The sequence below is a fragment of the Nicotiana tomentosiformis genome, chromosome 8, assembly GCF_000390325.3.
Source record: "Nicotiana tomentosiformis chromosome 8, ASM39032v3, whole genome shotgun sequence".
Classification (NCBI taxonomy): Eukaryota; Viridiplantae; Streptophyta; class Magnoliopsida; order Solanales; family Solanaceae; genus Nicotiana; species Nicotiana tomentosiformis.
In genome coordinates, this window is record NC_090819.1 from 22,513,706 (window position 1) to 22,527,135 (window position 13,430).

Consider the following 13,430-nt stretch of genomic DNA (forward strand, 5'->3'; position numbering starts at 1 on the left):
ATATCTTCTTTATATGCCGGATTTTGACTAGGCAGAGTATGTTAAGTAATTTTGTGCACCAAGGTGGTTATTCAGAGATTCATGACTTGATCATATCATCGTTTTGTACTTGTTGCATTTTATGAATTGTACAGGTGGTTTGCGAGTATCATTTATAATTCTTGCCTTTTTTACCTCGCCGAGGTTAGTTATGATACTTGTTGAGTACATGGGGTTGGTTGTACTCATACTACACTCTACACTTCACTGTGCAGATTCAAGTGTTGGACCCAGTCACCAGTAGCAGAGTTGCTTGCTGAGTTGTCAGAGAGACGAGGTAGAGCTGCATCTTGATCGCAGTCTTGGCATCTCTTTCCATTTGTACTGGTGTCTTTATTATTGGACTGTATTACTAGCTAGATTTGCTGACTTGTATCTCCATTTCAGAGCTCATGACCCTGTATTTATCAGTTCTGGGGAATTTATCATGTGTTGACGTTACTATGTTATGTTGAGACATTAGACTTGTATCACTTTTGTAGCTTTTGGTATTTGTATTTCGTTTTTGCTATGCTTGGCTTTCCTAGTTAGAGCGTTAGACGCAATCACGATCGGTTAGTAGAGTTGAGTCGTGACAAGTTGGTATCAGAGACCTAGGTTCATAGGTATTATGGGTCATGAGCAAGTTAAGTAGAGTTTTGTTGATTGGAACGAAGACATCTGTACTTATCTTCGAGAGGCTAACGAACTGTTAGAAAAACTTCACTTTCTTGTATTCTTGTCATGCGGATTTGTGATTTCTGATGTTTGAACATTTACTCTTCTATTCTCTTATAGATGGTGAGGACACGTGCAACCAGATCAGGCTGATGGGCACCAATACCACCATGCAGGGTCGCGAGAGGCCAGGGCCGAGGTGGGGCTTGCACTACAGCTAAAGCAGCATCTGTAAAGCCACCAGTTGCTCCAGCTGAGGAGCATGTTCTAGCTATTGTTGAGCCGGTAGGACCAGCTCAGAATCGGCGGTACTTATTATTATACCTGGTCATTAGGAGGTTTTGGCTCAGATCTTGTGTGTGCGCACAAGCGCGGATCAGGCGGTTATGATACCAGTTGCACCAGCTACCTTACAGGTTGGGGGAGGTACTTAGACTTCCGCCACCCATACTTTAGAGCAGCTAGCTCAGGGTCATTAGATATCAGGGGTGTTACCAGTTCAGCTAGTTATTTTTGCTCGGGCCAAGGTTGGCCCAGCTCTGACTGATGAGAAGCAGAAGAGGTTGGAGTGGTTTAGGAAGCTTGATCCAATAGAGTTTAGTGGAGGAGAGTCAGAGGATGCTTAAGATTCTTTTGACCGATGTCATTGAATTCTTTGCACCGCGGGTATTGTGGATATCAGTGGAGTTGCTTTCACTACTTTTCAGCTGGAGGGGCAGCTTACAAATGTTGGCAGACTTATGAGTTAGGCAGGCCAGCTAGTGCATCACCACTTACATGGCATGAGTTCTCAGTTCTCTTCTTAGAGAATATTGTCCCAAAGACTCGCAGAGGAGTTGAGTAGCTATACCAGGAGGGTATGACTATGACCCAGTAGGAGCTGAGATATGCATATTTGGCAAGTCATGCTATATGGTTGGTTCCCACTGAGAGAGAAGATCAAGAGGTTCATCGATGGCCTCAACTATGGTTTACGTTATAGTATGGCTCAAGAGGTTAAGACGGATGCTAGGTTTGACTAGGTGGCCGAGATTGCTAGACGTTTGGAGCAGGTTCGTAGGCTTGAGCATGAGGAATGGGAGGCCAAAAGGCCTCGTGGTTCCGGTGGTTTAAGTAGTGCCTCATGTGGAGGCCAGTCACGTTACACCAGTGGCCATTCATTTAGACCCGCTCAGGCAGCTCGTCATATTCCTTGTGGTTCCTCAATTAGCCACAATGCATATAGTGCACGCCCAGTTCAGTCATTATTCAGCGTGCTGCAGGCATAAAGTTCTTACTATGCCCCATCTTCTCAGGATTTCATAGGAAGTTACCTGGATTATCAGGTTTAGCAGCTCTATCAATAGAGAGGTTGTTTTGAGTGCGGAGGCTTGAGTCATCTCAAGAGGAATTAACCTAGGCTTCTAAGTAGGGTTCCACAGTGGAGCTCACATCCTATGATTTTAGCACCAGCAGCTACACCACCCCCATAACAAGCTAGGGGTGGGGCTCAGACAGTTTGAGGTTGCCCTACAGGCGGAGGTCGATCAGGTGGTGGATAGTCTCGTTGCTATGCATTTCCAGCCAGGCCAGAAGTAGTTGCTTCCGACGACGAGATCACATGTATTGTTTCAGTATGCCACACGGATGCTTCAGTGTTATTTGACCCTAGTTCCACTTATTCATATGTGTCATCATACTTTACTCGTTATTTGGATATGCCTCGTGATTCCTTAGTTATGCTTGTTCATGTATCTATACCGGTTGAGGATTCTATTATGGTGGATCATGTATATTGGTCATTTGTGGTTACCATTGGAGGTTGTGAGACTAGAGTTGATATATTATTGCTCAGTATGGTTGATATTGACTTGATTCTAGGCATGAATTGGTTGTCACCATGTCACGTTATTCTTGATTGTCATGATAAGACCGTGACATTGGTGATGCCGGGGTTGCCTAGGGTTGAGTGGATAGGTTCCTTAGATTATGTTTCTAGTAGGGTGATTTCATATTTGAAGGCTCAACGGATAGTTGAGAAATGATGTTTGAATTATTAGGCTTCCATGAGAGATCTTAGTGCTGATACTCCTACCGTTGAGTTCGTTCCGATATTTAGGGACTTCCCTAATGTGTTTCTTGCATACCTGTCGGTTATACCACCTGATAGGGATATTGATTTTTGTATTGACTTGGTGTCGGACACTCAGCCCATCTCTATTCCACCATACCGTGTGGCACCAGTATAGTTGAAGGAATTAAAGGAGCAGTATCAGGAGTTGCTTGATAAGTATTTTATTTGGACCATTGTGCCACCTTGGGGTGCACCGGTTCTATTTGTGCAGAATAAAGATGGTTGTATGAGGATGTGTATTGTCTACAGGCAACTGAACAAAGTTATAGTCAAGAACAAGTACCTACTACTGCGTATTGAGGATTTGTTTTATCAGCTTCACAGTTCTAGGGTGTGCTCGAAGATTGATTTGAGATCGAGGTACAATAAGTTCAAGATTCAGACTTCAGACATTCCGAAGACGGCATTCAGGACCCGTTATGGTCACTATGAGTTTCTAGTGGTGTATTTTGGGCTGACCAATGCCCCAGCATCCTTTATGCACTTAATGAACAACGTGTTTCAGTCGTATCTTGATTCTTTCTTCATAGTGTTCATTGATGATATATTGGTGTATTCTCGAAGTCAGGAGGATCATGAGTAGCACTTGAGTATCGTACTTCAAACTTTGAGGGAGAAGAATTTATATGTTAAATTCTCCAAGTATGAATTTTGGCTTGATTCGGTGGCATTCTTGGGTCATGTAGTAACTAGTGAGGGGATTAAGGTGGACCCAAAAAAGATTTAGGCAGTTCGGAGTTGGCTTAGACGGTCTTCTGCTACTGAGATCTGGAGTTTTCTTTAGGTTGGCTAGGTATTATCGTCGTTTTATGCAGGGTTTTTCATCTATAGCATATCCATTGACTAGATTAATGCATAAGGGTGCCCCATTCAGGTGGTCTGATTAGTGTGGGGAGAGCTTTTAGAAGTTCAAGATTGCTGTGACTACAACTTCACTTCTAGTTTTACCTTCGGGACCGGGTTCTTATACAATCTATTGTGATGCTTCATGGATCGGCATTGGATGTGTGCTAATGCAGGAGGGTAGATTTATTTCTTATTCTTCGCGTCAGTTGATTCCCCATGAGAAGAACTACCTTGTACATGATTTGGAGTTGACAGCCATTGTTTACGCATTGAAGATTTGGAGGCATTATCTTTATGGTGTGTCTTGTGAAGTGTTAGCAGATCATAGGAGTCTCCAGCACTTGTTCAAGAAGAAGGATCTTAACTTGAGGCATCAGAGGTGGTTAGAGATACTAAATAACTATGATATCACCATTCTTTATCATTTGGAGAAGGCTAATATGGTGGTCGATGCTTTGAGTATGAAGGTTGAGAGCATGGGGAGTCTTTCTTATATTCCAGTTGGGGAGAGGTCGTTAGCATTAGATGTTCATGCCTTAGTCAATCGATTCGTGAGGTTGGATATTTTGGAGTCTAGCAAAGTTCTTGCTTGCATAGTTTCACAGTCTTCTTTGTTTGAGCGCATCAAGGCATGTCAATATGATGACTCCCATTTGCTTGTCCTTACGGACACGGTGCACCACGGTGATGCTAAGGAGGTTACTATTGGTGATGATGGGGTATTGAGACTATATGGTCAGATCTTTATTTCAAATGTGAATGGGTTGCGTAAGTTTATTCTTGAGGAGCCCCACAGTTCGTAAGATTCCATTCATCCAGGTGCCGGAAAGATGTATCATGATTTGAGACAACACTATTGGTGGCAGAGGATGAACAAGGATATATTTGAGTATGTCGCTCGATGTTTGAACTGTCAACAGGTGAAGTATGAGCATGAGAGACCAGGTGGTTTGCTTCAGAAGATAGATATTCCGGAGTGGAAGTGGGAGCGTATCACTATGAATTTTGTAGTTGGACTTCCATGGACCTTGAGAAGATTTGATGAAGTGTGGGTTATTATTTACATGCTGACCAAGTCTACACATTTCAGTCCGGTTATGACTACGTACTCTTTAGAGTAGCTGGCTCAAATTTTTACATTCAGGAGATTGTTCTCATTCATGGTGTACCCGTGTCTATTATCTCGGATCGAGGCACTCAGTTCATATCGCATTTCTAGAGAGTATTGCAATATGAGTTGGGCACGCAGGTCGAGCTGAGTATAGCATTTCATCCCCAGACAGATAAGAAGTCTGAGCGCACTATTTAACTATTGGAGGACATGGTGCATGCATGTGTCATTGATTTCGAAGGTTCATGGGATCTATTTCTACCGCTAGTAGAGTTTGCCTACAATAACAGCTATCACTCGAGTATCCAGATGGCCCCTTATGAGGCCTCATATGCGAGGCGATGCCATTCCTCAATTGGTTTGAACCTGGGGAAGCTAGGTTGTTGGGCACGGATTTGGTCCGGGATGCATTGGAGAAGGTGAAGTTGATTTAGGAGAGGCTTCGTACAACGCAATCCAGGCAGAATAGTTATGCTGACAGGAAGGCTTGGGATGTTGCATATATGGCGGGTAAGAAGGTCCTAATTAGAGTTTTGCCCATGAAGGCTGTGATGGGGTTCGGGAAGAAGGGCAAGTTGATCCCTAAGTATATTGGTCTTTTCAAGGTGCTTGAGAGGGTTGGAGAGGTAGACTTGCCTTGCCACCTAATCTATCGTGGGTTCACCCAATGTTTCATGTTTTTATGCTCTAAAAGTATAATGGTAATTCGTCTCATGTTTTGGACTTCATCACAGTGCAATTAGATGGGGATTTGACTTATGATGTGGAGTTGGTGGTCATTTTGGGCCGGCACGTTCAAAAGTTGAGGTCGAAGAATATAGCATCAGTGAAGGTTCATTGGAGAGGTCATCCGGTCGAGGAGGCTACTTGGGAGACCGAGCAGGATATGTGGAGTAGATATCCTTACCTTTTTGAGACTCCTCGTATAATTATAGACCCGTTCGAGGAAGCAAGTTTGTTTAAAAGGGTGAGAATGTAAGGACTCGACTGGTTGTTTTGAGTATTTTAGCCTCGTTCCCCTATTTTATGCTTTGCATATGTGTATTTGTGGTTACGTAACTTACCGGGGTGGTTGGTTTGGTTACGGGAAAGTTTCAGAGTGAATTAGGACACATAATTCTAAGGTTGGAAGCTTAAGTTGTAAGAGTTGACCGAAATTTGACTTTTGTGTAGACAACTCCAGAATAAAGTTTTTATGATTCCAATAGCTTCATATAGCAATTTTGTACTTAGGCGTATGTCCAGATTGGGATTTGTAGGTCCGTAGGTTGGTTTGGTACTTTTTGACGAAAGTTGAAAAGTCACAGGTTTGGGAGGTTAATATATTTAACCAAGAGTTGACTTTGTTGATATCGGGTTTGGATTTTGGTTCCGGAAGTTGAAATAGGTTCGTTGTGTAAGTTGGGACTTGCATGCAAAATTTGAGATCATTCCAAGGTGTTTAGGCATGCTCAGCCTAAGTTTGGAATTTTGAAAGTTGAATTAGTTCCCCAAGCTTGAATTGAGGTGCGATTCATGGTGTTGATGTATTTTTGTGTGATTTGAGGCCTCGAGTATGTTCATGTTATATTTTTGGATTGGTTGGTATGATTGGACGCGGTCCCGGGGGTGTTTTTCGGATGGATTTCAGACCATTTCTCTATGTGTTGGATTATTGTTTCTGATGTCTGGAGCTTTCTTCATTGCGATCGCAACAAGGAGGTGGAATTCACGAAGGGCTTTTTTTGAGGCAGGCGACTTTTCTATTCAAGAAGCTTTGGCGAGGCAGTGATTCACAATCGTTGGGGACTCCGCGTTTGTATATAAGGGGAGCCTGGAAGGGGTCAGTCAGCCACAAACCTTCGCGTTCGCCGGTGAGGGGACGCGTTCGTGTAGGCATGGTGGTGTTGGTCATCGTGTTCTCGAGTAGGGCGTCGCGTTCGCGAAGAAGGGTTTGGCAGCTGGGAGAGTTTGTTCTTTGCGATCGCGAAGATATTTTCGTGATTGCGATGGGTATGCCTGGGCAGACTATTTAATATTTCCATTTCGAGGGTTTTGATTATTATATCACATTTTGAGTTGGAGAGCTCGACTTTGGGCGATTTTGGAGGAGATTTTCATGATTTGGATTGGGGTAAGTATTTTTTACTCGGATTAAGTATTTCTGACTCGGATTTATTTATAGTCTATGATTTCATCCTTGTTTTTAGCATTTAATTGATGAATTAAAGTGAAGAATTGGAAATTTTAGTAAAAACTTTCCTAAAGTAAAAATTGAGGATTTGAAGGTCCATTTGATGATGGAATTGGACGAAATTTGTATGGTTTGACTCATATTCGAATGGGTGTTCGAAATTTATGGGTTTGGTCTGGTTTCGAGGTATGGGCCCAGGGTTGAAGCTTTGGGTTGCGAAGATCTTAGCTTTTTTCATTTGGAATCATTTTCTATAACTTTTATTGATGATATTACATTATTTTAGCTAGATTTGAGCGGTCTAGAGGTTGATACCCGTGGGAAGGGCTTGTTAGAGGATTGATTTGGCTTGCTTGAGGTAAGTATCTTACCTAAACTTGGTTAAAGTACTAGTTTCCGGAGTTATTTGTGATAGCTACGCGCTATGGGCGGCGTACATGTGTGGGGCTTAGCCTATCTGCGTGCATCGAGGTATTTTCCATGCTCGAGATAGTGCTTAGGCCATGATATACCTTAAATTGATTGCTAAGCTTTATGTTGTGATGTTTCTCTTATTTTTACCCCTGTTGTGAGCTATTTGAGGCACGTTTGAGGTTGCATAGAGATTAGATCTCCTGATTAATCCTGATAGATGTTATTTTGACATGTATTCACTTGATTTGAGCTATGATATCACACACTTGCACATGCATACACCTTAGCATGTCACTTATACCAGTCCAGTATGGTATTTGATGTTCTTTGATCATGTACATGTATTCTTGCATATCTGCTTTATATGTGATATGGCTTCGATTGGTAGCCCGTGATCACGTCGGGCAGATTGTGATATTGAGTTTGTGACCTAGTCGGATGGATTGTGATTATTAGCACGTGAGTTGTGTGTGCAGTACATGAGTTGTCCGTACGGATCCAGATATTGATATTATTGGCATGTGAGTTGTCCGTGCATCATGTGAGTTGTTTGTGCGGTTGATACTATTAGCACGTGAGTGGTCTGTACATCATGTGAGTTGTCTGTGCAACATGTGGATATGGTTCCATCCTCCTAGGGTCACCCTCTCATGTTTCTCCATTGATGATGTACCCGTGGATTGAGGAAAATTGATCAGTGGTTTGGTACTGTCATGGAAATTATGAGGAAAGGCTGGCCAGTGTTTGATTTAGTATTTGCATTTCATCTTTACTTGCAACTTCCTTGATTGTTATCTGCTTTAATTTCATATATTCTTTATATGCCAGATTTTGACTAAGTAGAGTAATTTAAGTAATTTTGTGCACCAAGGTGATTCATTGAGAGATTCATGACTTGATCATATCATCGTTTTGTACTTGTTGCATTATGAAATATAGAGGTGGTTCGCGAGTATCATTTATAATTCTTGCCTCTATTACACTCGTCGAGGTTAGTTATGATACTTATTGAGTACATGGGGTCGGTTGTACTCATACTACACTCTGCAATTAATTGTGGAAGACGAAGCCGTGCATTGAAGACGTACCCGCATTCCAGATTCAAGCTACCTCTTGTTCATGGTAGTTTAGGATTTAAGTTCTATTTATGTAAACTTCAACAGATATTGTGTTTATTCTTTATATCGATTTTGTAAATCTAAACCATAATGGTTCATGACTTGTACTACCAGTCTTTGAGGTAGTTGTATTGAAACCGATTGTAATTTCTATTATATATGTTGTTGAGTTTACAGTTTAATTGTAACGTATATCGTTTGACTTATCAAGCGGATTGAGTTAGGTGCCATGACTCAGTAAAAATTTCGGATCTGTGACAATTCCAATCTAGTCAAATCCTCTTTCATACTCATCGTGTAATAAAATGGACAATATAACACTAGTTATTTAATTTATCATAGCAGCAATCAACACGTAGCAATCAACTTCCAGTATTAATGATCTGTATCTTTGATTCAGAATCTAAAAATCTCTAATCCAATCAATTTTCTCGATATCATCACGTCATATATAGGTCAATGCACGATACAGTGTCTGACGGCACGTTTTCTGGGATATCATTATAGACGTTCTTACCATTAATACTGCTGGCTTGTGCTGCGAAACTATGGTTTGAACTTGCCCCCTAAATTAATAGCTCGTCTGGGTTTACAAGCAAAGCATCACCCGATAATTAACCTAGTAAAATTGGTATTTAACCTGTCATTATAGGTTACACTGTTATGTCTATCTTAATCGCAAATCTATTCTTCGATACCCGAATTCAAGAACTTACTATATTCAGTCGTATATACAATATATAGTTCTCAGTTTTGAGTTCAACTATAAATTCGTAGATAGTATTATACTGTTAGCTACGTAATAAAATAATTAAGCACAAGATCGAATAAATAAATTAATATGATTAAATCAAGTAATATCAACAACCGTCAAACGGCAATGCTCAAGAACGACCCAAAAATCAGAACAAGAGGAATTTTAGCCACTCATAATCATATGAACAATCAAAATATTGTTTTGAATCATAAAGACTGAATTACTAAATTAAAGATGGAAGATGAGATGAATCCGTATTCCGTTTGTGTTCCTTTTAGCTCTTCTTGCATCCAACCCCTTCTTGGACTTGTTTAAGGGTATTTATCGGTTAGGACCAAGTCCAAAATTGACAAGAAAATAATTTTCTCTCAGACAGGGCACCTGTGCAAGGCCTGGTGTGGGGAGAGGTACCCTTCTCGCGAGGCCCTATACCTCGCAAGGCGTGGTCAAACGCGAGCTTGAGCTCGCCCCAGGTCAAGTGGGTTTCCGTCTGGGGCTTGGTCTCCTCCGTGTCTTAGGTCGATTTTTTTTTCGTGCTCTATTCTTGTATTTTCAGTCAATTTGTGTGCAACCTTCGTTTTACTTTGCGTTCAAATGATACTACGCGTAAAATAAATTTAATTTAGCTCAAATGTCGTGTAATTTTTCATTAAAACACCAAAATGTAAGGTCAATAATCTACTAAATCATAAAATTATAACAAAACATCAAGTGTTACATAACTTAAATCTATTAGATATAAAATTGGTTATTCATTAGTAACTAACGTTATCTAATAAATTAAACTACACAGAGATTTAAAAAATCATTTGAATATAATTAACAAAAAAGGTTCCATTCCTTTCGAGTTTTGATATAAAGACCCCTTCTCCCCTCCACCTAGTCTTCTCTATTCTCATTACCACCAAAAAGAGAGCTACCACACTAGTGATTGGTTCCATCATTCTCTTTTTACTATCAATTTTTCTCTAATTTTAGTCTACACTATGGCTGAAACTCAGTCACTAACAAAATCACAAAATCCCCACATAGTCATACTACCAACTCCTGGTACGGGTCACCTAAATCCTCTTGTCGAATTCGCCAAACGACTTGTTTTACAACACTACTTCTCTGTTACTCTCATTCTTCCTACAGAAGGGCCAATCTCTACTTCTCAAACTACTTTCCTTAACGCCCTTCCCTCTGGCATTAATTATCTCCTTCTTCCACCAGTTAACTTCGACGACTTGCCCCCCGACGTTAACATTGTGACGCGCATTTGCCTTACTATTACCCGTTCTCTTGCTTCTCTTCGTGAGGTTCTTAAGTCACTTGTTGAATCAAAGAAAGTAGTGGCTTTAGTGGTTGATCTTTTTGGTACTGATGCTTTTGATATGGCCATTGAGTTCAAGATTTCCCCTTATATGTTCTATACTTCAACGGCTATGATGTTGTCGCTAGCTTTTTATTTACCAGAGCTTGATAAAACTGTTTCTTGTGAGTTTAAAGACTTACCAGCTGTTCATATTCCAGGTTAGAGACAGATCATTCAGATCTATTTTATCATTAACAATTTAATTTTTATACATTGATAGTTAATTTTCTTTACACTATCGAATTATTCACAATATATCTACACATAACTCTTCGTGAAAAATAAGTGAAATTTATAATCTTGCAAATAAAATAGCTTACGTGCTACAATAGCTAAAATTGACCTAATGGTCTAAAAAATATTTATGGTGAGTATTAGTTAAAATCTTATTTTAATGAGTTCGAGGTTCTCAACTCTTTCAAAATTGCTCGAAAATAATACTTATATTTTTATATTGTATTTAATGTGACACTCTTTACTATTTAGTTTGTTAATTATACAAAATGTTACACATTTTTATATATTTGGAAATTCTTTGATTTCAAATTTTTATGTTTAACTTTGGTCACATATTTTTGCAGCCATAAAAAATAAGGCAGTGTTTGACTTGGCACAGAACTTAAGAAAAAATTAAAGACTTTTAAAATTTATAGTCTGAAATAAGTTATAAATATTCATGTGGTATAATTAATTTAATTAAGAGTAACATGAAAAGTTTAAGCTTAAATTGTTTCTAAATATGGATGTATAATAGACTAAAAGAAAAATATGATATATAAATTGGGTCAAAACTGGTATAAGATTTTTAAATTCACGAGTTCCACTTATTGCTTGGCCTCTAACTACATATACCACTACTATTCCAGGTTGCATACCTGTACATGGGAAGGATCTTCCCGACCCAGTTCATGACAGGAAAAACGAGGCTTACAAATGGGCTCTTCACCAGACAAAGAGGAAAAAAATGGCGGAGGGCATAATTTTGAACAGCTTCAGCGACTTGGAACCTGGAGCTATTAAGGCTCTACAGGATAAAGAAGCTGGTAATTATAAGCCAACCATTTACCCAGTTGGACCAGTTATACTAATGGATACAAGCAGCAAAGTTGACGATGAGTTACAATGTTTGAAATGGCTTGATGAGCAGCCACGTGGATCAGTACTCTATATTTCATTAGGCAGTGGTGGGACCCTCTCACATGAGCAGCTAATTGAACTAGCAACAGGGTTAGAAATGAGTGAACAAAGATTCTTATGGGTAATAAGATGTCCAAATGATAGAATTGCTAGTGGTACATACTTTTATGTCCAAAATTCAAGTAACCCTCTTGATTTTTTACCTAATGGGTTCTTGGAAAGGACCAAGAGGCTAGGTCTGGTACTACCCAATTGGGCACCACAGGCTCAAATTCTTAGTCATGGCTCAATTGGTGGATTTTGGACTCATTGTGGATGGAACTCGACTTTGGAGAGTATGATTCATGGTGTTCCACTTATTGCTTGGCCTCTTTATGCAGAACAACGACTGAATGCGGTGTTGTTAAATGAGGGTTTAAAAGTGGCATTGAGGCCAAAAATTGGTGATAATGGTATTGCAGGGCGATTGGAAATTGCTGAAGTGGTGAAAGAATTGATGGGATGTGAAGAAGGAAGAGAAGTGCGTAGAAAAATGAGAGAGCTACAAGATGCAGCAGTAATGGTGTTGAATGAAGATGGTTCTTCAACTAAAGCACTAGCTGAACTTGCTTCTAAGTGGAAGGAGGTGTCACATGATTAATTATAATGTCGGCTCCATTAGCTGTCACATGTTCATGTTGTTATTCAGTTTGGTAACTTCGATTTATTTCACTTGAATAGAGTTGTAATTTTCTTTTTTGACTTTAAAGATCGAGTGAATGGAAGAATCGGAAAAAACAGTAAGAAATCTTCACTAATTTGAGAATACAGAACATAAAATATGACATGAAAGTATTTGTCGATAAAGTACACGTCAATATAAATTGAATTATGTGTGTAACTTTAAAGCACACAAATCACCAATTAACTCTAAAAGGGTATAAAATATGTCGATTCATGGTGTGAAGAGCTCATGTTACTCGTTTCCCGCGGGACTCTATAATAGTAGTGATTTTTTATCCCAAACAAACTATATTGATTGGAAATAACTGGACAATTACAAGGGAAGTAAATGACTGAAATTACAGAGGAAATTCACTAGAACACTTGAGGATAATAAGAACGGGATGAGAGAAGCAGAAAATAACAGAGGTGAGAATCAGAAGAGTCTATTCATTGCCTGCATATTCCTAATGATATCTAGTTATTTATTTTATCCTAACAACTTGTCGCGTCCATCACATGATCAGCCAACACGCACAACAAAATATGTTAGCTTCATTGGCGTTTTCCTCTCACGTAAACTTCTTGTCAAAGTTTCTTTTTGTCCTTCCACGTTGGCATCCATCTCACTATCTATGTCAGCTTCCTGAAGGATTGTCCCACTCTCCACCTCAACATCTGGGTCCATAACATTACCCCCACCTGAAATGAGAACCTTGTCCTCAAGGTTCAAAGAGGGCTGGACCGGATCCGAAGCAAATTCTATCAACTGTAGAAGGGTGATCTGGTTATCAGGCTGCCCAACACATCTTTTGAGCATCGAAACATCGAATACGGGGTGAATGCATACGGCATCAAGTAATTCTAGCTTGTAAGCAACTATCCCAACCTCTTTGAGCACTTGAAAGGGATCAAAGAATGTGTATCCTAACTTGTGCTGAGGCTACCCACGGACTGACTGTTAGCAGAAGGGCATGAGCTTAACATAGATATAATCTCGTACCTG

The 13,430-nt window shown here is 39.9% G+C and overlaps 1 protein-coding gene across 1 annotated transcript; it reads left to right on the forward strand.

Moving 5' to 3' along the window:
* The first annotated feature begins 10,139 nt into the window (after positions 1-10,139).
* LOC104109332 (hydroquinone glucosyltransferase-like) lies at positions 10,140-12,439 on the forward strand. Its single transcript, XM_009618594.3, has 2 exons — positions 10,140-10,743; positions 11,452-12,439. The coding sequence occupies exons 1-2, from the start codon at positions 10,215-10,217 to the stop codon at positions 12,360-12,362; spliced, it is 1,440 nt and encodes a 479-aa protein (XP_009616889.1). The 5' UTR covers positions 10,140-10,214; the 3' UTR covers positions 12,363-12,439.
* Positions 12,440-13,430: the final 991 nt, after the last annotated feature.

Coding starts and splice junctions, on each gene's coding strand:
- LOC104109332 (XM_009618594.3), top strand. CDS start 10,215: ATGGCTGAAACTCAGTCACTAACAAAATCACAAAATCCCCACATAGTC. Junction 10,744..11,451: donor ACCAGCTGTTCATATTCCAG/GTTAGAGACAGA, acceptor CTACTATTCCAG/GTTGCATACCTGTACATGGG.